Below are 27967 nucleotides of genomic sequence, written 5' to 3' on the forward strand. Positions count from 1 at the left end.
ATGTGTGTTGAGGGACGGGGCGGTTTTCAGAGACTCTTGACAGATAGTAAACACCAATAGAAGTACATCGACTAATATTGTTCGGTAAAGTCCACAAAACATAGAGACTGGCATAAGAAGTGAGTACAACCGAGTTCAATTCAGTTCAGAGGCAGCCATCTAAAGGCGTGTAGTAAGCAATGGGTTGTGTATGCAACGCTCCCTATCGGCAAGAAAAAGCAACAAACAAGCAGGGGAAAGCGATCTAGTACTGTAATGCACAAAAGGCGCGATTGGTCAAAACAAATGATGCAGTTTTAACGCCTTTCTGGGGCTCGTTTTACGCATGGCTGCAGATCAGGCTGGACAGAAAGCAGTGCGCATAGATGCTAAAAGTCTCAAGCTTTCCTTAGACGGCAGGGATGGAGTGAGCGTGTATCTGCCCAGTCGCGTCAGACGCAAGGCGCATCACCACTACCTGATTGCGCCTTCAATTAGGAAGTCGCCGACGGTGGTGACGGTGATTTAAGCATTTGCGTTTTGGAGAGGCTGTGCTGAGCGCCATGAAAGCGCACCACCACCAATGCACAAACACAGGCAAGCACATTTCCGCGCAAAGAGGGGGAAACCCTGGATCTCTCCTGTCTCGTAACTCCGGTAGCCAATCCAAAGGTGTCGATTTTTTTTTTTTCTTTTTGGAGGGGGGGGGGGGGGGGGGGGCGCTCAAGCTGCGACTTGAGCTGCGAGCTTTGAGCGCCTCCACATACGGCGCATCTCTCCCCGCTTTGTGCCTGACGTGACGTGCTCGCGCACAAAGTTTTGGCCATTACATCATAGCTTTAAAATAGCCAAGTCGGTTCAGAGAAATTACATTTTTACGCACAGTGACATCAGCTGCCGCTCAAGTGATGCAGTAGCCTTCATGTGGCTGCACACACTCCCCCCATTTAGATATGTGTGTGTGTTTGTGTGTGATTATAACTCAGATAGACCGTCATGATAAATATGAATTAAACAAGCACGTGAATATTGGATTTTTTTTTTTTTTTTTTTTTATTGCGCAGCGATCGTCTCTAGTGCAAGGTGGCAAACTTAAGTGTGATCAAAATCTTCAGTGACCCTATGGTTGCACTACCTAAAATATCCGCTGTACTTTTCAGAGCATTACATCATTGTCTAGTCTGATAGATGAACTCATTTTCAACTCGTTGAAACTGCATGTTGTTTTGTTTCATACACTGCATATCACTGATATGATTTTATTGTTTTATTTATTTTTTAACATATATGGTTCTTATTATCTGTCCATTCTGGAGTTGGACTAATAAAAGGAGTTGTGTTGATAATAGGATGGAGGATGCACAGATCTTTCCTACCTGCAATCACTGTGGGCGATCGTTGACCTCCCTCCGGTTTGATCCACATCTCCAGAGTGAAATTGCCTCTGGGTATCTCCACGCCGGGCTTCAGCCGGAGCTGATCTCCCCTGCCGGTGAAGTAGACAGCTTTCCCCCGGTCTGGAGAGTTTTCCTCCGCCTGAGAGGAGCGCCGGCGCTGGCGAAGCACCCGCCGCTCCAAGCCGGGCAAAGAGCGCTTGCCCCGGGGCAGACGTGTGGCACAAGCCCCTGGGATGGTGGCTTTCGCCTCCCTAATGCGCACCAACTCCCTCTTGGATCTCCCCTTTCTCCGGACTGTCCCGCACTCTGATCCAAAACACAAGATTAGAATAACCAGGCAAGACACCCAGGGTGATGTCCAAAGTTTCATTTTTCGATGGAGGAAATGGGGGGGTAAAAAAAAAAAAAAATTAAAATAGGAAGAAAAATTTAAATTTAAAAAAAAATTAAAAAGAAACAACGGAATAAGTAGAAAAAATTATGTCCACAATGTTCTTCTCTTTGGGATCTTCTCGAGTTTTTCCTTCTCTTTTTTACAGCGGTAGAATGTCAAAGCGTAGAAACTGTCTAAATAAACCCATAAAGCTATGCTGTTTTTCCCTCTTTATTATGCTAAGCCACGACCCCCTCTCTTAAGCAAAACTACTCTGGAGACATTCAGGGGACACAGGAATATTTGATTCATGTATGTGTTCCACGGTGCCTTTTCAATGGGTCCCATTTAGCCAAAGGGATGACTAATAAGTAATCAATCAAGAGGGGGGTCCGGCCGATGCCCCCCTCATCCCCTTTGGACGGTAGGAGTTACTCGCAGAAATCCACAGTTGTCCGCCAGGCTCTTGTCATACCTTTTTGTTGTTTCCTTATCCTACCCGTAAAACAGCATAAGAAATGGCAGACAGCCTATTAAATTCCAAAGAAAAGTGACAGCAAACCGACCTCTCATATTTATTACAGAGAACAAGAGGTGAGCTGTGATCCAGGATAAAATCCAAAACTTGCCTCTCTCTTCTTTTTTTCTTTTTTTTCCCCCCTCTCCCTTTGCCTGTGTGCCTGCACAAAAGTTGAAATGCACTATAATATCTGGAGAGGCGAAGGAGAGGCAGAGGGACAGAGAGCTGCAGAAGTAAGCATCGCGGTCCTCATTGATTGCCTGGAGCAGACACACTTGGAGAAGTCGGAGCTCGGCGTCCCCCTTTAGAGGCAGTTACTCTCAAAGTCTTTTAAAGAACAAGCCATGTTTCAAATGTTCCGGGGGCTGTGTGTGTGTGTGTGTATGCGTGTGTGTGCGAGTGAGTGAGTGAATGAGTGTGCGTGTGCTTTTTTTTTTTTTTTTCATAGTGGGAAGTCACACAGGTAGGCAACTCTCACTGACGGTAATTCTCTCTATGGCACATAGTGATAGGATGGTGTTTACGGACTTTGGAAGGCGTATATGTGTATCCCTCTAGCGGTTACTGTTTAAACAATCCCACACTTCCACGAGTCCACAGCACAGGACCACAAGCAAGCAGTCTGGAGCCATTAAAAAAAAAAAAAAAAAAGATATTAGAAGCACCTCTCCATGTGATGCTGTCAATGCAAAGCAAGATCAAACCTGAAAAAGTGAATCATGAGAAAATAATGTGTGGTTTTAAGTAAGTAAATAACATTTATTTATACAGCACATTTCACAGTTGAAGTGATTTACTTCATTAAAAGCAGAAAAATAGCAGATTAAAATAGCAGTCGCTTAAACATGTTCAGAATATATATATATATAGATAGATAGATAGATAGATAGATAGATAGATAGATAGATAGATAGATAGATAGATAGATAGATAGATAGATAGATAGATAGATAGATAGATAGATATAGATATATACATATATATATACATATATAGATATAGATATAGATATAGATATAGATGTGCAGCGCAGCGATGTTTACCTTTAAAGTGTGCGAGCAGAGTGCATGCAACTCCGTTAAAACTTCGACAATCTCAAGAAAGACTGAACATCATTGCACTTTTGTGAAGGGAGAATTTATGGCAGAGCCATTGCACCGGTTCACATTAGACTGTACGACAGTACTTAATGAAGTGGATGAGTGGTGAGTGTGTATATTGAGTGCAAAAAAAGAAAAAAAAGACCCATATATAAAGTGATATGAAGTGCAAAAATAAAAAGAAATTTAGTACTGTTTGGCATCTTGCGGAGTCACTTGAGAAAGTCCTCCGTTGTAACTTTAGTGAAAAGATGATGTATTTTACAAGCGTTACTGTCCTGTCAAAGTCGTGTCTGCCATTAAGGCAATTCCCAAATAAAGTAAGCAATAGATCAAAGTAGTAATGGGAGAACAATGACTGAACCGTCGCAATTCTCGTTCCATATTTACTTAACTTAATTTGATTGATCATATGTCTGTTCTTCTTCTTGATGTACAAGCCATAGTTTAATGTTTTCAGCTGCAGAGCGGCGATAAGTGCACCGATGTGACTCTGGTTCTATGATGTTTACCACCAACTCAGTTCACTTCTTTGCAAGTTTTTTTTTTCTTTCCAAAATTACCTCTGCCACACAAGGAGGGATGTGAGAAGATGAAAAAAAAACAAAAAAACTTTAAGGGATTTGCAGGTTTCAAGTTGACTCACACATACTAATGTTTACTCGCCATCGCGTTTGATGGATGCGAATTTCAAAACCGCATAGTCGGCTAAGATTTTGTAAGCCTTTGGTACTTCATAGGTCTTAGCTGAGTGAAATGAAAACAATCCTCTGGTCAATGTTACGGTTGCTGCATGAATATTTTGACGCGCGGGGCCGGCGAGTGGCTTCACCTTCAAATGGCTTTCCATAGAGACAGTCGGCTGGAATGTCAGTGTTTCCTCTCCATCCTCCTCCACTTGTTTGTTGTAAATGTGTGTTTAGACGGCCAAAACTTGCCACCTACCATAAAGAGGAGAGGGAACAAACATTAAATATTTGCTCTCTTCTTCAGATGGTGCTGCGACTGTGGGTCGCATATTTCCCTTTGTGTCTTGAGCCGGGGGCGTGGGGGCGTGGGGGGTGGGGGATGACATATTGAAAGGCATTTGACCTTGAAAGTTGCTGCGAGTGGAGTTTCACATGGACCTAAAAAATTTGAACCTTTTCAGAGGAGACAGCAGATAACTCAAGAGTCCAAAACCGTCACACAACACGTTGTTACTACACATTCTTTTGTCAGACTTGGTTGTGTGTGTGTGTGTGTGTGGGGGGGGGGGGTCTTCCTTGAGGTGGGTGTTGCCCGGTAAGGTGGTTTGAAAGGCTTCTTACTCCCATGAAACTGCAAGGTTTTGATACAGTTTGTGTAAATTCCAAATCCATGACATCTAGCAGCATCAGTAGACCAACATAAAACACATTTCTGACAATTTGGTTGTTTTTTTTAATACCACCCAAGACTGTTTAAAAACCTGAAAAGTTTCAACACTTCATAAGTTAAAGTTGAGGATGGAGCCTTTATGGGAACTTTCCATCACATCTAATACTAATCTAATGTGTAGGTCCACATGAGTTGACGTATTTAAAAAAAAGTTATTTGCATTGTAGCGTGGTGCTAAAATAGAGGTAGACTTGTATCTAATGCAGAAAGTGCCAAGTTAAAGCTGAGGAAAAAGGAAATGAGGAAGCAACCCATCATCAAAGTATTATGTCAAAAGGTGAAAGACTTCTTCAGTCTTGTAATTACATTCCTCACTTGTTCATCCGAGTGTCACTCCCTCCCTCCATTTTCTCTAAAGGAACATGAGTGCTGAAGATAGAAAAGATGACCTAAATGTCTTATAGTCTGCGTCCTTTGTGGTTGGCACACTATGTACAGACTACTGAAGGAACTTTTTTTTTTTTTTTTTTCGGAGGAAGGGAGATGTCGAATAACCTTTATGTGTGAAACCTGCTCACATAAAGGTCATTCACCGTTCCTCAGTTATGCAAGGAGATTGACTTGAATTGTTTTAGCATAGGCTTGTACCCGCCGCTCGACCCCTGCAGGAGCGGACCAATCACAGCTCTTTAAGTTCAAACCGTGTGCCTCCCCGGATCTGCCATTTGTCAGTGAAAGAGCGCCACAATAGCTCTCCTTTTCAAAACAGGCGGATTCCCTGTCATTCCTGGATTTGATGGTCCAGAAAGGCAACATCCCATCTTAACCTAATGACCTGTGATGGTTCGTGTCACAGAGGCCCTGCGCTATTGTGCAAATCCCACTTGAAAATCTGAGCTAGTCCATAAAGTAGAAACCATTGTGGCGTTCTCAGAGAGGCATCATGCTTAGATCAGCCGGGGTCAACTGTGACTGAAACACAGACCTTTGGCACTGTCATGTCAAATTAGGGGCGGAGAAAAGAACCGTGCATAAATGGCCACATGAAAAATATATTTTATTTTAGTTTGTTATAAGGTCACATATTATAGGTTTACACAAAAAAGAACCCAATGCAAAAAACTATTAAATAGTGACAAAGAAGCACATAAATAAAAAAGCAAATAAATTAATCAAATATTATAGAACATAAATCTGATACAACAGTATTTGGCTTTTCCTCCCTCAGTTGCTGCTCTAAGTATAAATCTGCAATGTCTTAAAGTAACAGCTTGGCGAGGCGGGTAAAATATGAGCGTAGAGGACAACGGCTCTGATCATGACTATTCTCAATCTGCAGCTCCCATTCGCCATCGCTTCCCTCTCACCGACTTCTGTTTAGATCAAAGTGGTTGCAGTATTGTAGAATAATCCCACTATGTCATCTGAGTGACTGTCGAGAAGTGGAAGTCAAACAGGGGAAAAAAAAAAAAAAACCATTGTCTATAATCCATTAATGGATCCAGCTTAATCTGTGACTGTGGCTCTTCTAAAGTGCAAACCTAAATGCTGTTGCCTCAGATTTTGCGGATGAAACGCGAGGAATACTAATATGTACACACTCAACACATGAAGCAATAATACAGATTGGACCTACAATAAATATTGGGTAACACTAAGAGGTGGAAAGATGCAAAAATAAAAGAGCGAGCGACAAATAGGATGCCATGAGGGTGCGCAGAACCTCGTAAGGTGACGGCTTTTTCTAAATATAATGCCGTTACAGAATCCCCATTAAAGCCATTAAGAGAATAATCCCACGCTACCTTCAAACACATACCAGGTCGAATTTTCAGAGATCCAATGAAAACTGGCACGCACACGTTTTCTGGGTAAAGGAAAGCACTTCCCAATAAGGGAGATGGAGGTGTTGTTTGTTACTTTTACGCAAAGATTACAGAAAATATATATTCTCGCATAAATCAGGTTTAATCTCTGCTAATGCTTATGACAGCTGTCATTTATATGCGCTTAGTATCGAAGGCCAGCCAGACTGTCATACTATATGGAAACAGAAAAGACCGCTATTGTGTTGTGGTTTGGTAATGAAAACATAATCAGAGTATCGGAAAAAGGGCATATGAAGCGCTATTTATAGCAGAGAGTGGTCAGATTACTATCTTGTATGATACATAGGGGGTTAATACATTCTGATACTGCTGTATGTTGATTACAACAGAAATATCAGACAGTCACATGGACACACAAAATAACTCAGGCACATGGTTATATCCTAATTTTATATCTGTAATTTAATCACCGTGCCGAAGAGCATTTGCATCGGCGTGCTATATGACGTTCGAGTCTTACTTTTCCATGTATGTCATTCCCCCAGCCGACTGAACACTCCTGTCTGTCAAACTGGTGCAAAACTAACAGTTTGTCATAGCTTCCAGACAGCTGGAAGAACGAGGAACACAGTCCAAATCTCTGGTAGCTTTATTTAGCACGGAGAATCCCGTCTCTCTATAATCTAGTGGTATAATTCACCCGTCTGCAGTTTTAACTCACATTTTCACTGTTCAGCCGCTTCTTCACGCAAGGTTAACCTTTATAGGGCACTCACTAAAGTATTTGGAAATGGAGAATTTCAACACACAGGTGTTGCTAAAGACTTTAAAGTATTTAACTTTTTAGAGGCAATCCTAAAAAAAACCTCAAAAAACACTATTAAATATTATTTGCATGTATGAATAGAAACAACTGATCAAAATGACATTGTCTTTCCTCAAAATGCTTTTGTTTTAACTTAACACTACTGTCCATAAAAAAAACTAAGTTTTTAATCATAAAAGTGATGCGTCCTGTAATTGTTCTTTACTTTTAATGGTTAGTTTTTGCATAACCAAAGAAAAGCTGGAGTAAATCACATATGCTTACACTTCTCATAAAGAATAAATGGTTCATTTACACATTTATTGACACAAGAATATCAAATTGTAACCAGAAACAACCCAACGTGATGTGTTTTTTTAGATCTCATGCATCTGAGGCAACTTTGTGAGTGCCACAGAAATGTCTTCCTCATCATAGAGGGGATACATTATAATGGAACATAACTAAAACCTACATTTTATCATACATAAACATGTAAGCATCTCATCAATAATACAATAATATGGAGTCATATCAACTGATACCTGGTTCAAAGTATCCTACCTTTACCCGATAAGCAAAGGGTTTATTGACTTTTGGAAAATGGAAACCATCACAAACTACCTACACTACCAACTATTGGTATCTTGTTGCATAAAATATAGATATAATCATACAACAACAGGTAAACTAGGATGACAAACATAAATCCTGTTGGACAAAAGTGGCTGAACACAGGGTCCAATCCAACCCGTGGGATGATATTACTAACTGTGAACATCCGAAGAGCATTGCTTTTTTTATTTTAAAAGTATCTATAGTTTCTAATTAGTATCTTTATATTTACTGAGGAATCAGCTGAGCTGATACGTTAGTGATGAAACAGTGAATGTTTTTGCCATTCTACCGTGTTTTACAATTATTTGTAATTGCAATTATTTGAATTAAACATCTGGAGTTTATTCAGAGGTTGTTGTTTTGTTTTTGCAATAAATGTAAACCTCTCCACAACATATTACAACTTTTCTGTACAGAAACAAAGGAAAATGTCTATATTGGTCCACAAAATCATATTAAAATGTTATCATGATGTAATTTTACTTGTTAAATTCACATAAGGTCATATTGGGTTGTATGTGGCCCCCGCAATAAAATGTGTTTGACATCTCTGAGGTCAACGAAATCCGGAGTGTCTGCATTGTAATTTCTTGACTATTTCTGGTTTTCTGCACAACTAAGACAAAAGGACATAAATCTGACTGAGTTCAAATATTGGAGGTTTTCCACTCGCTTGTTTAGATAATTGTGGAAATGTTTGCCGTCCTCGCTACGATGCCAAAAACAAACCAAAAAAAATAATAAATATATATATTCTTTATATATATATATATATATATATATATATATATATATATATATATATATATATATATATATATATATATATATATATATATATATATTTATTAATTTTTTTAATTTTTAAATTTTTTTTTTCTTTCTTCATTACTATTAAACTCAATCATTGGCTGGCAGTGAAATGCAACTTCACCACCACCATCTGGTACGCTGTGTGGTTGAACGGCTAGATTCATTTGACAATGGTGGCCGCTGACATACGTCACGGGGTTTTCCTGGTAAAGCTTAAGTCCGACACAGATGACTCTCTCTCCATGTCATGTCCCGGGATACCTGGTAAAATTACGAGGGTGTCGTCGCCGGCATGTCCTGCTTTCGCAGATGTCGGGCCGCACGAGCACCAAGTAAATGAATGGATTAGAGAATTAGAGGTGGCAGACAATTGGTCTCTCGCTGACGAGTGGAAGTGCACTGTTCAGGTTTGTAAAAGCTTTTAAGAACTTTATCTGCCGTGATGCATTGCTCCCACTGATGAGGCCGTCCAATAAATTTTATTGAGTAAGACGTACAAGTTTATTGCAACTCCAGTGGAAGGGTGCCAAGCATGATATAGTCCGGTCGGGACAATAATTTAACATTAAATTGTCTCTTTTCATGCAAATACTCTGACACCCTTGAACTATTTTATACTCAGTACTGTTCATCTTCTTAAACATAATTGATTCTTCTGCCTTAAGAGGTCTCCCGCAGCTATAACTGCACGCTTCAGCTGGGCATTTAAGGAAATACAGACTCATACATCACATTATTGCCCACATATGTAAATGTGCATGAGCAGTGTGTTCCTCATCATTTTCACATCCTGGATTTTAGCTGCTGTTGTGAGCTGTGTGGTAAACAATAACCCATTATGGGTCCCCGATGGCAACCAAGACTTGCCCTTGGTTTAACTCTGCTGCTTGTGGGGAAGAATTATATGTGCAGGGGTGCAGAGTACGGCACAGTCAGCACACCACCGCTTACCACCACTACTGCCCCTCCGTCTAGACTTTAGAGCACCTCCATATGGAGATGGTTAAAAAGCTCATTAGCCTGCCTACTTGAAATACAGTTGCAGTGACGCTTGTCCATAAAAACACAAAGTAGACTGGTTTCTGCAGTGGTATTAACCAGGTTGAGGCATCAAGCCCCCAGGACTGACAACAATTTGGCGCAAGCCCCCACCTCCCCCCGGTTTACCAAATGATGGCTGAAACTGAATGCTTTCCAAGAAAGGGATAAGGGGAGAAATTATTTTCTTGGAAGATTTCTGTAACCATTTTTCGCGGAGGTAGCCTGATCCATCTGGGTGAGGACGACTGGAAAAATGTCTGGTAAGGTGAATGGGATATGGCCCATTGGAAGAAAAATGGCTCGGTCTTATTGAAAACATTTAGGGCGACCAAAAGACTCGCATTCAGGCAAAGCGGGGTAAGACCAGATCTGTGCAGCACCCATTCCCCGTTTCTCACCACTGAATTCGTAGCGTGAGATTTTTACACGTTGAACTCACTGAACTAAAACCCAAAACGCTCCTCCATTTAGCTGCAATAAATAGAGTGTATATCATGTGGGCACGCACAGTGTTTGGAGAGCTGCAGATTAAAGCACATTACAGTAAGTCCTTTCAACACCTGTGCAGTCAAGCAGAGGTCATACCGGGCCTGATTTAGGATAATTGAGAAACCTGATACTGTGAGAAAATTGTAACTAATAGTCCAAATGGGAAAGTTGTTTTTCATGATTATGCTTAAAACTTTGTGTGTAACCTCTTTTTAATTTTCCTTCTAAAAAACAATAAATTAGACATACAACATGAACCAATAACTCATCCCACCTTAATTACATTTTGGTATTAATGTAATATAACTTATCTAATTTTTTTAAGTAATATACTCAATATGTTTCTCCTTATTTATGGAATCAGATCCCATTTAAGAATCTTTATTTAGCTTTTAAAGTCCACAACTTTACTGTTGATCTTTGAACAGGAAACATGCACTGATGGACATTTTGTACCTATCCAGTATTAATCAAGAAGAACCGCCGTCTCAGTATCCTGCTCACAAGCCAACACTTCGGTAGCCAAAGCTTTGCTACTTTAGAACATATTGACTTTCCTTGGAATGCCTCATTGACCACAAACTAGCTCCAGACAGCAACATGAAAGACAGTGTATCGCATTTGCATTAGCTTAGCATCCACACAATTGTGATGTTTATTAGCATCCTCAAGTAAAAATGAGCTTACCTCTGGAGGGATTGTCTGGAGTGGTCTGCCGGCTGGTCGTCTATTCCAGTTGATGTGTTGCGGATTGTTCTAGTTGACAAGCTGAACGATTCTGAGTTTATTTCGAGAACTGCAAAAAAAAAGAACATCATCTTATAACTAAAGTAACTTTAAATGAACTTAATGAGTGAATTAGTCATTAGACTGAGCCACACAGTGCAGACAGCTGAGCTGATATGTCACTGCAACACAATAATAGTCTATGTGCACATTATTAAGACCTTAGTGTTGATCAAGTGGGATGTGTTGTTTTATTTATTTTTTGTTTTTTTTGTTTTTCCATTTTGAATTTAAATGCTTCTCTTTTCCTTTCTTTTTTTCATCATTAACTTTTTTCCAAATAAATAATAATCTATATTACTTTCTAACTATTAACCAAATCTTTCTTACATGTATGACACTTTATAAATAATGTATGTAATTATATAACATTCAACTGACAAAAACACATAGAAACTGCTGGGGACTGATAAGAGAAATCGCTAAATGTACAGGTGCAATAGATAAACATTGTTGTTAACCAGTTGTCTTGGAAGTGATTCTGCTATTTATATGTTTAATGTTGTCGGTTTTTTTAATGCTTCACATGTCACTATGATCACAACTACCGGTAAATAAAAGGCACGAAAAAAAAAACCCAAACTGCACAAGTACTTTTCAACAAAGTCAACACTTCCTTTTGTGCACTACTGAAAGCCTCACACCTATCAGACTTTATTAATACAACCAAGCCCCGTTACTCACTGCCTTTGAGGTTGTGTGTTTCATTGGCAGGGCAATATTTACAATGAGGTGAACATAAAAGCAAAACTATGTGTTGATTTCCATGTAGTGACGGCAGTGCCTGTGCTTTATGCTTACCCTCAACTGCAGGACCGTCTTTTCAATAGATTGCACACGTCTGGTAAAGGTGTGTTTAAACACCGAGAACAGTATTGAATGCATTTCTATGACAAAATATATGTGGTGTTCATAACTCGCTGCTTGTTCACATTAATACGATTGCTTTAAATAAGATATATTGATTTCCTTTGCCTGTTTATGGGCTGACACACACATAAAGTGTCAACACAATGTGTGTAAAAGCTAAAGTAAGATATCTCAGAGAGGATGTGTGGCCCAGGGTGAACTATAACCAAGAGTAAAAAATGGCAGGAATGTGTAGAATGCAGTTGGTAAACAGCACTAACAAAATGCTCTGGACTTTGTAAAGACCATGCATACATACCTTGTGCTCTTTGCGTGCGTTGTAAGCAATCAAAGTGTTTTTGTGGACCAACGTCAACGACGCTGCGGTTTAGTAAACACCCCGACGCTGGGAAAGGAAACATAATGCGTTCAGCACAATGTGTTTAGGACAATGCTAAAGTCGGTAAGCAGAAAAACACATGCTGCAGCATAAGTCAACAATGCATAATGCTACATCGAGATGAGCAAACAATAGGCACGTGCTGATTTGCAGTCAACAATGCAACGCCGCACCTTAATGTGTCTGGGCCAAACAATGCAAAAGCCGATTATGCAAATTGGGGTTATCGAGGGCACAGCAATGTAACAATGGCACCAAGTTGATTGGGCTATGTGTGCAAACACTACCCATCCCCTTGGGTTTCTTTTTTCCCCCCACAGATGCCCTTCCCAAACCCCCTTGCCTACGGTCTCTTTTCTGAGGCCTCATTATAGAGGCTGCTGTCAATCGGAAGGTCAAGGGTCATGGCAGAGGATCAGATTGATCAATACCCCCCAGCCTGATCAATCAACTTGTCTTTTTGCGTCCGCCAATGGGCTGCCAGCTTCCATCAAAACAAAGGGGCGAGAGGAAAAAGAACGCCAGAAAGAATTAGGAGGAGAAAGAAAAAAGGGAGAATGTAAACAAGCATGCCTCGCTGAACAGATTCCAGAAGCTGCTTTTTTTCCCCTCACTTTAGAATGACATTGTGGAGGACTAGGACATCGATGAGTGGCGTGCGTCATCGTGATGCACCTGTAATGCCCTTGGGTCTCTCTGTGTTTGCTCCAGATTTTAAACACTTTGTGAGAGATTTGGATCTCTGGCTTCATATCACACGTGCACCGGCCATCCTCTGCAATGACAGGAGCAATTTTAAAACGGTTACTATTTGCAGAAGAACGTGCTCGTTGTAAATTATTACCATCAAAAAAGCTTTTTCTTTTTTTATTATTGAAATGTTTCAAATAGTACGTAGTATAAGTAACTTATAATAGTACAAGTCAAATAACTAAGACTATTCTACTTTATAATTTCAAAAGTGGACTTTCATTTAATTATAAATCACCTCACTCCATATTTCCAAATTACAAGACACAAGCAGCCTTTTAGCATTCGCAGAGTTAAGAAAATTGAAATGATCCATTAGCTTTGATTATCAAACAGGCTTAATAAATGGGTTATTTTTCAGTATCCTCTCAAATTAAAATTGGCCAGTGTGTATTTTTATTTGAGTGTCTGCGTCTGTGCCAAAGAATTATTATCCCTAAGGAATAATTCCAGCCACCAAGTAGTTACAAATCATGGAAATGAGATGATGGAATATAAAAGAGAAAGGCACTCAATGCTAAATCATTAAAAACGAACTTTCTTTACCTCGGCTCCAGAGCCACGCTTCACATGACATTAGTTGGCGGAAGGCCAGGCGTGAAGGGTGAGCGGAGCCTGACCATTTCTGTGGTGAAAGATAATTCTTTGAGAACTCAGGGCAGCATCCTAACAACACAGTCATGACACGCAGCCATAAAACTGATTTAAAAGCTTTCTAATACAATCCGAATGCTCTAAAATCAGACAGCACAATAAACCTAAGTGGTGATACTTTGACTGTTGGGAGGAGGGAGTCATTCACAAAACTCACACACTATTGTCTCTTAGCTCCCATTTCTTTATAATAATAATAAAAAAAAAACTACAGGAGAGGGAAATTTGCATTCTTAGGTTAAAAACTAACCATCCAAAAACTGCCAAACAGGGAAAAAAATAAAGGATAAAGATATATTTCCTATGTTTTCTTGATTGACTTGGACTTCAAGAATTTAAATATGAAACAAAGTGACACATACATTTTCTAGGCAAATGACTGCCAGTACATATGGTAAATAGTATATATTTTTCTTAAGAAACTATTGGCAGTCATAGAATACATGATTAAATAATCAGGCAAAAAAAAGAGCAAATGTTCTGTTTTGAATGCATAACAGAATCGTGCTTAAACTGTGCATATTAAAGCGGTGCAAGTAACATGTTGTCTCATATATAAGACACTTTTAGCTCAAATAAGACAAAAACTAATTCCATAAAAATGTGTACCAAATCTTTTTTTCAGAAATCTGTCATCTAATGTGTTTTTTATCTAATGAGTTTTTCAGATAGAAATTGAGATTTTTGGTCAATTTACTGCTGTTTTACACATTTTATAGTATAAAAAAAGTGTTTATGCATCATTACTTGTCCTTTATTCATCTCCATGAGTACCTGATGTAGGGTTACATACCAACGGAAAGAATTAAATAGAAAGTGAGCTCCTTTAGGCTCAAATGTTGAAAGTATTAAAGGTACAGCTTAGGATTTTTGGAAGCACCATTCTTGGCTTTCTGACTGAGAATTAAATGTACAGACTGAAGCTAAATACGTGAACGGGGCTGGGCCAACAGCTTCCTCTTGTTCCAGATGAGTTTGGGGGCCAACAGTCAATCTTTCTTCCCTCAGTTCTCACAGAAGAGTTCCCTCCATCCATCCATCCATCCATCCATCCATCCATCCATCCATCCATCCATCGGAACACTTAAATGTATGTTTTAGTAGTCTGGGGAAAAAAAATAACAAAAGCCATCCACACATGGTGAGAACATGCAAAATCCACTGAACCTAACCCGAATGGAACTGTGGATATTCTCACATATAAAAATTACATCATATTATAAGTGGGCAAATGTTACTTAAAAAAAAAAAAAGATTCAATATGATTGTTAACATAATCACCTTCTTGATTGTTAATAGCTTGTGAGTCATTTGGATTTGTACCGAGCTAAATATATTAGAAACGACCTTTACTATCAATGTGAGCAAAGGTGTTGAAGTCAAAACACAAAAGAACTATTTTAAAGTTGAGAAACAATTTGTTGATCCACTTCAGAAAGTCTTGACTTTTTATTAGATTCCCAAATATCTCAAAAGAAAAAAGTTCTTGATAAGTATTAAAGCATATCATACATCCATACAGATATGAAAGAGTACTGCTTTCATACCCATCATCAAAATCCAGGCTGATCAAGTGAAGCACAGACAAAAACAAGGAGAAAACAGATGAAGTGGAAAGTGAGGTCGTGAACTTGATTTATATTCACTTGTGTTGTAAAAGTACATGATACGTGTTTTAGCTTTGCGAGCTGTCAACACAGCCCCGGGTACTGTGTGTAACAACTCATTTGCAAGGGGAAGAAGTTTGAAAGGTGCAGCAGAAGGTGAAGAGATTGAGCAGCTGAAAACTGCACAGACACAATAGAGAAACTATAAAACAGCAGTGTGAAGGATAAAAAAAAAAAGAAAGAAAGAAAAAGACATTGTATAATGAGCCAAGATGGAGGAGTCGATTATTTTCAAACTCCTGACATTTCGTATCAATTTCCCGGCCAAATAGCACAATTTTAATGGTGTGTGCAGTGTTACTTGTCAAACTGGAGGTTTTTTGGGTGCAAATTAACTGCGGGGTCAAAATTTAAAAAAAATTATGTAAGTGAAACAAATCCTTAACAAAAGACAGAGTCATGTCAGAGGCACGACCGCAGATATACTCCGGCAGCAATGGTGGTTGTAAAGTCTGGTGTCAGCACTCCTGAACATAGCAATTTACTAAAAAGGCAATGACGTCTTTTCACAAAACAAATCGGCCCCCTTTTCACTGAAGTCAAAAACACGTAAGAACTTCATCGTGAGGAACGTAAAAAAAATATCCAGGTTAAATAATTGCCTTGCTCCTGTCGTGCGGTCTTCAGCTGCCCGAAACTGCACGGAGAGGCTGGATGTGCTCCCCAGATCATGACAATGATTAATAAATAATAATGGTGAGATCAGGGGGACATCGCTGAAGCGCTATTTATATCCACAGTACAAATTTAACCTTGACCTCCATTTTACACAATGACCACACTTGGCTTTCTCAAAGCCAAAGGGTCATGGTTCGGGTTTTCACACGCGTGCATCATCTATAAACTTATGAGCAGTGAAAACTATGAGAAATACAAAAAAAAAATCCATCCATTCATCTTCATTACAGCTTCATCTGACTGTGGGTCACTGGGAGCCGATTACAGCTGAATATATGCAGTCTGGGGAGAAAACAGAGGAAAACAGACAGATAGTTCCATCACAAGCACAGGCACTTAGACTCAAACAACATGTTTTTGGAGGCGACCGGGGAACCTGCAGAGAAACGTCATGCACGCACAGGAAGAACATGCAGAATGCAGTCAATACAATCCCAACTCAGACTTAAACTAGGGATCACCCTATCTTAACCCACTGTGCTGTAAAAGTTTCCACAGTTCCGTACTAGTGAAGGTACTTGTGCATCACATTGAATGTTCGAGTGCCTCCAGCAGAACAACTTCAAGAGGCTGCGAGGAAACGAGTTCTGTGCGACTGTGGGAGAGTCTCTACTGTAGAGAGTCTCTACTGCGCGTGAAGCGTACGATGTGCGTGCGTGCGTCCATATGAGAGTTTGCGCAGGTGTGCAGAAGGGAGGCGGCGGGAGGCAGGCGCCGGGTGCCTGTGAGGTCAGGGGCTAGGTGGAGTGTTAGCGGGAACGACACCTGACAGCGAATGGGTGGATGTGCCCTGGCAGTTCTGTACATTCATGTCACTACTGATAAAAGTCAGCACCTGCTGAGCAGGAGAAACTCCGGCGCCGGTGCCGCCGGGTCCTCCATACAGGACAAGGAGGGGAGGACGAGAACATTTCCTTCCGCCTGTCCTTCCCTGTCTCTCCGACGCTCAGTGAGCAGACAAGTGGCGACAGCTGTGATGGCCACTGGTTGGGCAGGGGTGGAGGTGCCAACCTTGTCAATGCCAGAGGTGGGAGGCAAAGCCGCATGGCACCACCTGATTTGGGTTTGGAAAAATGAAACCTGGGTGCTTCTCTTTGGGTTGTGTAGCAGCCAAGGGCAAGAGGAAATCCACAGAACTTTCTCTGTTAGTGTAAATGCAGCTGGACAGCTACATATGTCCACTGAGTAAAGCAAAGTGCTCTGCTTCAAGAGCTGAAAAGTAATCATAAACAGTATTAAAAAAAAAAAAAAAAAAAGTGAAAGCAAGGCAGCTGGTGAACATTAAGCCAGGTTAAAAGGTTAACGGTTTTTAAGTAGGCGGGGAATTATTATTTTTTTCCAGGTATGATTACTCTCACTGTCAAAAACCCAACAGATGCAAACAGTCCAAATTACTCATATTTAGGAATATTAAAATAAAAAAAAATAAAAAAAATTGAAGTCTGGCGCTCTGTGCCGTGCATGCAACCCGCTCCATGCCTGACCTTTGCAGGTCGTCCCTTTGGAGAATATTTGCTGTGAGAGAGCAGAAAGTGTGAAACTCGAAAGGATCTCATTAGTAGAGACATTGCCTTTCAAGACATTAATGAAGAATTCCTCGTCTCTCTCTGTACTTCAAACTGTACAAATACATAGAAATGTCAGTTAAAACACAATCCGTTTAGATTAATTAAGTTGCATTTGTTGTATATTTTCTATAAATGCAAATTTATGTGATCAACTTTGGTGACAAAATGCAAGATTCAGATTTGGGGTTTCTTTCCTAATTGTATGGCCATGGCTGCAGCATTAGTCGGTACACTTGTCTTTTTCAGGTAATGCCTTAAGCTCATAAATAGCCACATACTGCCACCTAGTGTACGCACACGGATTCACAGAGGGAGCCCAATTCTTGCAGTAAATGTACTAATACTTTTATCAATCTATCAATCTTCAATCACACACTCAAATTCAGAGCCACCAATTAAGCTCAAATGCATGACAAACATGCAAGCGCAAAATAAAAACCTCCAAGCTTAGTATGTGATTCCTGAGCCAACAGGGCTAACCACTACTCCCCAGCACAGCTCATCTGATATATTTATGCTTCAAAAGTGGCAGCAGTGAGAAACAGCTCATTTCTTTCTTTTTTTTTTTTTTTTTTAAACAAGACTTGCACATGTTTGCAGACTGAAAAGCCCTCCACACACCGACGCCTTGCTTTCCTCAAGGAAAAGGGCTGACCTGTGGCTTCTCGGTAACCCAGAACAAAACGGAAGCAATTGTCCAATGGGTGGGTTGTTTTCCCAACATTTTTCTTCCACTAAATGACTGAAAGTGAGGGGCCAGCTCCTGCCGTAAGCAAAAACAAACTTTGCAAGTCAGTGTAGTAATAGCTGGTGGAAAAAACTTCACCTTCAAGAGCGAAGGGGTGTGTGTGGAGGAAGGGAGGTTAAGGTTGTGTGTGTGTGCGTGGGTGTGTGTGTGTCGGTGAGGGGGCTGATGGGGCAGCAGAGGAAGAGCGGGGGGAGGCAAACTTGGATGCATGTGCTGCAAATTAGAGTTTGGTATAGGCAGCGCCCTACGTTGGGAGCGACAGAGGAGACAAGAGCGCGGGTGTTTCTGCATGGCTGCAGACTGTTGCACCTTGGGGGCCGCCTGACCCGGGTGCGAGAGGAGGAAGAGAGCAGGCTGTGACGAACACTTGCCCCCCCCCCCCCCCCCCACTTCTGTCTCTCTCCCTCACTCTTTTGCCCTCTCCGTAGCCCCCTGGGGAACCCTCGCACGCACTTCTAAGCAGCCTCTGTATATTCACTCCCCAAGCAAATCTTCAGTCGCTCTTTTCTTACATAAGGCCTGTCCCCCCCCTACTCTTCATGTGTTGGAGGCCTCCCGTCCTCTTCCCCCCCTTCAGCCACTATGAAAAGCTGCGCTTCATTTCTCTCCGGGTGGGAGTCCTCATTCATACAGAAAATAAGCAACCAGCTCCATTTTACAGGAATATAGCCAAGTATCTTCTAAAGTTTTTGGGAGTGATAAACACAGAAACTGTATTTTTTATTTATTTTTTTCCCCCAAAACATTTTTACTTGAACCCCACTTTCATCTGTAATGGAGAACAGTGGTAATGTAAAGTGGCTTTAATTAGATTTCAGTGAAACATATAAAAAGGAGGGGGGGGGGGGGGAAGAAGAGAGGACTTTATGGAGTAAAATACTTTCCAGGCCACCCCACTCTCACTGCGCACACCAACTTCCAGTCACTCATGATATTCAATTCAAAATACTGCTATGGGTCTTTTTTAGATCCATAGCAGTATTTTGAATTACTCGGAACCAAAATACATTTCTGCTGGATCAGAATGTCTTTCTCTAATGTTATGCACCAAATAATATTTGGAGCAGATTTCCAGAAAGATGTATGCTTCTTTACAACAGAGGTGTCCAGATGTTTTTCACTAAAGGCCACATATAGAAACATCTATAAAGGACAGGGACACTCAAAGGTTTCTTTGAATATTTGGGGTGGCTGCAGTTGGCACATGGTTAAAGTTATCGCATCTGGTTAGGAAATTCCCCAAGAGGCGAGGTGTTGATCCACATAAACAACTTTCCTGTTAATATTTGTATCCTGCTTTAATGCTTTTCATACCTTTATTCACATTTTTGTCATATCTGCCTTTCCATATTTGTTAATGTTAAAGATTAATTTCCCTACTTTCTAAAAAGCAATACACATTTAAACACCACAGTTTGACACAGATTCGGAGTTTATTCACACATAACATACTACAGTGGGTAATGTATTCAAGAAACATTGAACAGCGCCGTCATATATGACACAACGAAACCAAAAAAAGAGACACTGAACCCTTTCTTCGCCATTATATAAAAATAGTGTTGCTACAAAAGTATAAATTAGGTTTACTAATAAGAACTCAGATCTGAATCTACACAGGAATCTGCTGCCAAAGTGCGGTAAAAAGACAAAATGAATAAAATCCAACCTATTTTTTTTTTCTTTTGCATTTTAGCAGAGTATAAAAAGGAAGAAATGCCTTTAAAATAGGATGAAAGCAACACTAGTTTCTTAACCTGAATTGATAATACAGACTATAATCCATAGTTGAACAGAACAGGTCTCCATGTTAGCATTCTTATACCACATTTTACAACTGAACGTTTATTATCTGAATAAGTTAAAATCCTGAAAACAAAATAAAACTTACAGCTGATTTCAGTTTTCTAGTAACAGTATCTAAGTTGAGTTTTTTTTTCTCTATTATATCAAAACCTTTTTTGAAATGCTACTGTAGAAAAAAGAGGTATAATGTTATTGGTGCTCCCTACTTTTATCTCTGAAATGAAGGTGCCCCCTTGTGGCATAAAAACAGCAGTTCTCTTGTATTTACATAAAACATCCTCTGAAAATGGGTGATGTCAACCCACAAACACCAACCCATGATCAGCAGAGCTAATCCCACCGTGAAAAGTTCAAATACAGTCCGAGGTTGATCGTTTTGACCTTAACTGCGTTTCTTAAAGTCGCATCAACCCAGAGCCATTATGATTTATTTCCGTCTGATGAGAAACACTGGCTTATAACATTATATATCAGTATTCTTATTAAAAGCATGCATATCTTAGATATAGTTTTCATTTTTATCAACAAAAAAAAAAAATGTTATTTCTAACTTAAATCAAGTTGACATCAATACGTCAACGATGGCATTTGTCCCAGAGCATATCCTATTGAAAATACTTATTTAAAAACTGTAAGGAAAAAAAAAAGAAAAATCCCTTCATCAGTTCAGTCGAGGATCACGGTTGAAATCATAAACCAATATACAGTATTTTGCCAACTTCTTTAAATAAACCCAAACATCTTTGAATATCGGATTTTTTTCCCCCCTAAAATCTTCTTTTTTTTTTTTTTAATACATTACCTTCGAAGTACTGAGGTAAAACATTAGATTTGTGCATACCAAAAAAAATCTAGTTATTTTCTGTCTTACTACAAAATAATTCAAAAGAAACATAACTTGATTTTTTTTTTTTATGGATTAGGGAGAGAAGAGTATCTATGAAACAGTGAAAACAAAGCTTGGAGGTAAAGATGGCTACAGTCTATTAAAAATATAAACTAGTTGTGAAACTGTAATGCAGAGCTGTTGATGTTTAATTGATAGAATTTGAAACTTTGAAAATGTGAAATATTTGTGGCGATCAATTGGATATCCCTTCACTTCACATCATCATCCTTCTTTTGGATGAAGACGGCTGGCGTCACAGCCGGATGTGATGCTGCAGATCCGACGTGGATCATATGCGGGGTATTGATCGCCATCTTCAAAGTCGATTACCGTGGTAACAAGGTGATTGACAATGTTGTCAATTGACGATGCTTCAACAGTAACTTCGTTTTTTTCAAATACAGTGCCATCGGTGTTTTTTAGCCAATTGGAGCTGATCAAAAGTCAATTCTGAAACTGAAAACCGACTTTTGAAGCCACAAAGTTAAGTTGTCCGACTGGGCATTCATAGGAGAGAAGTTTACTATAATTATACCTTCAGCTGCATTTCAACTAGTTAGAAATTGGATTGATTTATCTTCACTGTTGATATGGTGATCAAAAGGTGATTTACATGGATAAATACTAGTTTGTTTTAATTGAAAAGAAACGTATAGGAGACGACCTGCACAGCAGCCTTTTAAGATAAGACAATGCTGCTGCAACAATATCAATAACCAAAATCCCAACAAGTTTCAGTGTCACAGTATCAGTGTTGATAAATCTCTATGCACAAAAAAAACAAAAACAAAAAAAAACCTGCCGTTTCTTATCTACCCATGGAGTCATTTCAGAGGTTTGTACAGTGGATACTTGAGTTTTGGTGTGTTACTGAGGAAATAACTACTGACCTGGTTCATGAGCTAAACAAAGCGGATCTGGAGAAGCTTACATGTCCAATCAAACACAGGAGTAAAAGCACTTGTCGAAACGTCCACGATGAGGAGTTCACATGCGGCCAGTCGGGGAAGCCGTTGCCAGCCTTCAGCCTGCGTGGCCCTTCGAGAGAGTACAGGAGTGCAAAGAAAGAAAGAACAGAACCTCAAGCTTTAGAAAAAAAATGGATAAAAGAAGGCCATTGAACAGCAATATAAAGGCATGATGTTGGCTCTGACTGTCGTAGGGTTTTAAGGTGATCGCATGAAAGAGACTTAAGGCCCAAAAAACAGAGATAACAAACTAGTACTTGACTAATTAGTACCAGAGGCAACAAACAAATGTAAAAAGTATAGCTTCCATTCATGCAAGTCATTTTAGGAGGTATCAGCTCAGGTAAATGTATACAAGATTCCATAAAAAAATAAATAACTTGACTTCATGAGTATGAGTGTGTCGACTTTAGCCAATGCACTGGCAGAATTAGTTTTTTTTTTTTTTTGTCCTGTAAAAAATAAACCTTCAGTGTTAACACAATTGTTTGTTGCAAATGGCACTAACTGCATTTTTGGGGGTGGAACGTTTCAGCAAAAGTCACGGTTCGGCACAAACCTCGGCGTTGAGGTCACAGTTTGGTTTCTGTTCAGTAACAGTGAGGAGAAAAAGTGGCGGTGCCTGCTTGGATGTACTCGTTCCTGAGAAGATCCCGTTGAGTCACAAACACGAAAATCATTTCCTGTGGATGATCGGCTGCGGAGGTGTCCGCAGAACAGTCGGATTGAGGTGGAGACTATGCCCTGTGATAAAGCTTATTGCCTTAAAAAAAAAAGGAATTTCTATCTCAAAAGAGGAAGACAATGTTTATAGTAACAGAAGAATGAATGCACACCTTTCCGACGGACGTGCGTTTTCCTATTTCAGCATGAAAAACACATACTGGGTTTTTTTTTTTAGTTTTTGTTTTTATAAAAACACGAGTTAAGATCTTGTGTAGAAGCTTAAACTCTTTGCTGTTAAAATGACGGCTGTTTCTCTGAGAGCGAGTGAGGTTAGAGAGTTAAAAACACACACGTAAAAAAAAAAAAAAAACTGGAGTTAAAACTCGGAGTTGATTGTAATTGCGAAGTTTTCACAAACCTGACTGAAGTGGTGCTCTGAAAACTATCAAGCAAAATAGCCTGACGGTGTGAATACTGCGTTTCTGCTGACGTACGAGTCAGATAGTACCATCAAAATATAAAGAATGAAATATGGAGTTAAAAAAAGGTAAAATAGAGGGTTGTATTTTCTAAATTATTGGATTTACCAAGGCTAATTAAAAACAGCAGAAGTAATGCTTTCCTATTTCTTACTGTAACATTTGTAAATATAATCAACCGAAAGTTATATTTAACCCGAGTTAATTATATAATTTCATCTACGGGTTTGCACATACTAGCAGTTTGTAAAGCAGCAAAAGACTTAAAAGAAAATAAACCAGTAGATTTTGTTTTTGTGATACTTTGTAATAAAGTGTAGCACAAAGAAAAAAACTAAAGCAACAGCTACTTTTTAGCATTTCAAGCAAGACTAATACTCGGGTGTCCATGCAAATCTTCCTCAGCTACATTTTGAGGCCACTGAAGCAACCAGACATTAAGTTGCAATGATGTAGCTCCATTTTCTCCCAATTGCTCATGCTTGAATATGTTAAAAATATACGTTTCAGTGATGCGTTATAGCAGATCGGAACCCTAGTGCACTTACTTGTCAGAGGTGCAACGGCAGTGAAGATTCACAGCTTGAGTTTCTTTTGTCATACACCCGTGAAAATGAAAATACTTAAGTATTTTGTCGCTTTTTCACTCTTGGAAAACTCTGATAATGTAAAAACGACAGTTTTCAGAGGTCTAGGACAAAAGCTTCAAGCCATGAATGCTGACTTTACCTGAAAGTGTCGCCATCCAGTGAGAATAACAGCATAATAGCCTTGTAGCAGTTTAGTTATTAGGCTGGAGTAATTCAAATCACTGGCTGTGACGAGACTGAACTTGTCCTGCTTATATGTGCATCCCAAACCGAGGGCGGCGTACCAAACATCTTTTGTGAGTTCCCGTTCCACCCCTACACTTTGTCCACAGTACTTTACAACAGTCCTTTCTCCTGACAAAATAGGTGATTTATGGGCGTGTTGATTTATGGGCGTGTGAAAACCTTTACAATGTTGAGCTTTTCCGTAAATATCTGTCTTGAGGAGTTGTCAGTGTCCATACACATTTATGATTACAGTTGGTCTAAACCTACATTATATAAATAATAGTCTTGAGTCATTGGTTGGAGGTGAAGGTTTGGTTGGTTAGGGTTGGTTGAGTTTCCATCTAACCCATGTTGGAGCGGAGGAAAATTAGTTTGTTCATCTCCTCAGCAGTGACCTGCTGCTTCCGCTTCATCGCCAGGCTCTGCTCGCACACAGTCACACACTCGCTGCGAATGCCCACCGCGGGCACAGCCAGAAGCCACAGGGCCAGGCGGGCGAGCCGGGGGAACTTCTCGCCCACGGTCGAGCTCCAGTACTGGAAGAGATCGGGAGTGCCCTGGAGGAGCGGCTCGGCCAGGTATTGAAAAATCTCTTGTCTAACTTGGCCCTGGTTTTCATCGTTGCCGGACAGTCCACACGAGGAGGTGGCCGCCCGCAAGGAGCCGCCATTGCTTCCACCTCCATCCACGCGGCTTCTTTTGGGCGTGGATGGACCGTCGGTGTCGCGATCCTCTCCACCCGAGCCTCCACTGCCGGTCAGACCGCCGTCCCTGGTGTCGACGGCCATTTCACACGCACGGGAAATGATGTCTTCGTGCTGATAGGCTGGTACTGAACGCAGCTTGAGCTGTGGGTCCAGGACCATAGCCACCTGGTGAGCTCGTTCAACCTGGAGTTAAGAGAAATACATCACAGTCAAAATTCATTTTCCCAGAGCACATTGGGCACATTTTAACATGACATCGCAACAAAGTAGTAATGTACAGCTCTACATATATGTTTAGTACCTTGAAGTTTTCTTTGAGGGCTTCTAGGAAGTAGTGGCACAGTTTGCTAGCTGTGCCAGTTCCAGCCTCTCCAGCTTTAGAAGTGAAAAATTTCTCCAAGCGCAGGTAGACGGGCAGCACCTGCTGCAAGGTGGGTCTCCTCTGGCTGCTCAGCTCCAGAGCTGCCAGGCGCAGCGGGGCCAGCAAACACGCCAGTGTGCCGAGCAGATGCTTGTTCAGACCCTGGAGGACTGGTGCGGTGGCCTTACTGCGACCGTAAGCTTCACAGATGTGTTCGAAGTGGGTGTGGACCTGCAGCAGAGCTTCGGCCATACGATCCCAGCACGGCGGCGTGGGGCATTGTGCAGGGCTGCTCTGCGTGCCCTCTTCGGTTGTGCTTGTGGATGTGTTGGTGAACTGCTCGTCGCGTAGGGCCAGTGAGGTGGACGAGGCGATGTCCCTGCAAGTGGATAGCAGCTCCGCTAACTCGTGGAGCCCTCGGGCCTGGAGGCTGCGCTTCCCCAGCACAGCTTGAACCACGGCGCCGAGCGAACACCCGGCGCATCGCAGACATATCCTCCCCCGGCCGCCGCCTCCCAGTGGTGACCCTGCGAACCCCGCCGCCCACACTCGGGGCTCGGACACATACACGGTGCGAATGTCTGACATGACAAACTCGGACAGCACATTCTGCACCCAGTGGTGAACCTGCTCGGGCCCTTCCCGCAGCTCCGCCTCCCGCACGCCGAGCACATAGCGTTTCAGTCTTGACCCCTCCACCTGGTAGGCCGTCAGGACGTAGCAGGCGTCCGGGCCAGATGTTTGAGCGTGGCAGGTGACGGCGATGCCGAGTGAGGCGTTGGATCCCAGAGCACACGTGACCTTGACTTTCACTTGGTTGTACATGCGGGGCAGCTGGCGCAGTGCCAAGGCACTCATGTTGCCAAGGGCGTCGCGGGTGGAGTAGGCGCCGTGACGGGCACCTGTATCCACCAGGGTCTGTGCCAACTTGAGGAAGTCCTTGCTGTTGAGCACGTTAAGCATGCTCAGATCCGAACACATTACCCGTAATAGGCGTTCAGCCACCTGCTGCCGCTCCTTCTCAGGTAGTCCATTGTTCTCTGCTAGGACGATGAACAGAAAGGGGAAACAGAAACAGATTATTTGCGTCAATATTTTTTTATTTATTTAGTTGGTAGGAAAAAAAAACAGGATGTCTTTTTGCGTGGCGATCCATTTTATTTTTCCATCTAAAGTGGAATCAAGCACCTACATTAACTGTCCGACAGGCACTAAACAAATAAAACTTGATTGATTGGATGCTATAGTATTATTTCTATTCAAACCATGGACATGTCAAAAATGTCACTTTCATAGACAGAAAGTTAGAAATATGGCCTCTGGTGCTGTGGCCCGTTGGAATGAAGTCGTCTGTGGTCAACAGTCAGTTGCAGTACTTACGGCTGAGAGTATGATTTCTCTGGGAGATATTTTGAGGCTGGATTTGTAGTTTCACTGAGGAATGGGCCTGAACTGGGGAACCTCTCCACAGCTGCTCCTGAGGACCCGAGGCTGAAGAGGCTTTGGGAGAGTCCCCCTTGGTGTGGTTCTCGTTATCGGCTGAGAACAGAGAGGTGAGGAGGTCAAACGGAGGTGCCGGCAGTGGTTGGTGTCAATGGAGCGAGTGGTCGCTGCAAGTGGTGTTCTCAGTGAAGGAAAGTATAAGGAATAAAGTCATGACTTAAACTCAAACAAAAAGTAACAGCCAGCAAAAAAAAATAAAAAAAACAAAATAAATAAAAACCTCACTTGACCTCTCAGAGTGTTTTAACGAGCTGCGCCTTGAAAACTCGCGGCCAGGGTTTCCAGAAAGAATTCTAACGTGGATTGTTTTCTCACCTAAGATGAGCCACAAATCTTGCATTTAAATTAATTTACTGAGGTCAGTCTCCGAGCAATAAATCCAAACATAAAAATGTAACAGTCACACCAAACACAAAAAACTCTAACCAACGTAATTAGATGTTGCTTTGATTGTCTGCAAGTTCAGACTGTGCACCTCATGAATGCGTATTTCTAACTGCATGCAAGGACAGAGACGAAGATCCAGAAGTAGGAGGGTTTTGGCTCGCTATCTTTGAAAAATGTTTTTTGATCGTATGTAAAAATGTATCCCAGTTTGGTTGTATGTATGATGTATTAATGCTTTGCAGCAAAAACTATTTCCAGCAGCCACAGATCCAGATCTGCAACAACCCTTGTAACAGCCTGTTTATCTATATGTGAACAACAACCTCACTGCTGAGACGTCGATAAACAAGTACGGATTATACGGAACCACTGAGACTTTCACATGCATTGCAGCCACTGAGGGTGTATTCACAGTCTGTGTTCGTCACCATGTCGAGCTTAACATGCATTCGTAGTCGTGGACTCACCAGCATGGGACTGCATGTGCTCCAGCAGGTTGTTGTAGAACTGGAACTGGATGCCACAGGCACCACATGTGTAGGGTTCTAAAAATCACAAGGCCCAGAAGAGTGTTGACTCTTTGTCAAAGGCAGAAAATGAAAAATACTGTCCATCTATCCACCTAAAAACACCATCAATCCTGATCTGCACCGGATGTCTGCCAACTGCAGCTGTTCTGAACGTCTGTCTTAAGAGTGATGTGGCTGTTAATAAGGATTTCGCAGAAGGTGATTCAATTTGTTGCCGCATTTCTAAAAGCTATAGTGTAATTTTTTTATTTGGCAGCAAATTGCTTTCTACGCGTTACTATTCCCCCGCCTGCGCTAGACCAAGGGAGTTTAAGGACTGCTGAAACAATGCCATCATTCTGTGGCATTCCCTATGTACACTTTAACAGCAAAGCTAGCAAATTAAAGACATCTCTACATGTAAACATTTCAAATTCTGTAACAGCCTATC

General features: G+C 41.1%; 2 protein-coding genes across 8 annotated transcripts in view; both read right to left on the reverse strand.

The window, feature by feature from the left end:
- Positions 1 to 1746, reverse strand: part of LOC308140380 (pappalysin-1-like) — a gene marked incomplete at its 5' end in the record, with an annotated part of 89094 nt that extends 87348 nt beyond the window's left edge. The window contains one exon of the mRNA XM_080510142.1: positions 1356 to 1746. Within this exon, the coding sequence (XP_080366268.1) occupies positions 1356 to 1746 (391 nt within the window). The remainder of the gene's footprint in view (positions 1 to 1355) is intronic.
- Positions 1747 to 19855: 18109 nt separating this feature from the next.
- Positions 19856 to 27967, reverse strand: part of znf618 (zinc finger protein 618) — a 35904-nt gene continuing 27792 nt past the window's right edge. For 4 of the 7 annotated variants that reach the window (XM_080510238.1, XM_080510236.1, XM_080510235.1 and 1 more), the window contains 4 exons: positions 27475 to 27552; positions 26498 to 26656; positions 25058 to 26160; positions 19856 to 24939 (listed from right to left, as the gene is read on the reverse strand). In XM_080510238.1, the coding sequence (XP_080366364.1) occupies positions 24391 to 24939; positions 25058 to 26160; positions 26498 to 26656; positions 27475 to 27552 (1889 nt within the window). In that variant the 3' untranslated portion in view covers positions 19856 to 24390. The remainder of the gene's footprint in view (positions 24940 to 25057; positions 26161 to 26497; positions 26657 to 27474; positions 27553 to 27967) is intronic. The other 3 variants (XR_013936949.1, XM_080510234.1, XM_080510237.1) reach the window with 3 other exon arrangements.

The sequence above is a fragment of the Blennius ocellaris genome (genome assembly GCF_963422515.1).
Source record: "Blennius ocellaris genome assembly, chromosome: 15".
NCBI classification, from domain to species: Eukaryota; Metazoa; Chordata; class Actinopteri; order Blenniiformes; family Blenniidae; genus Blennius; species Blennius ocellaris.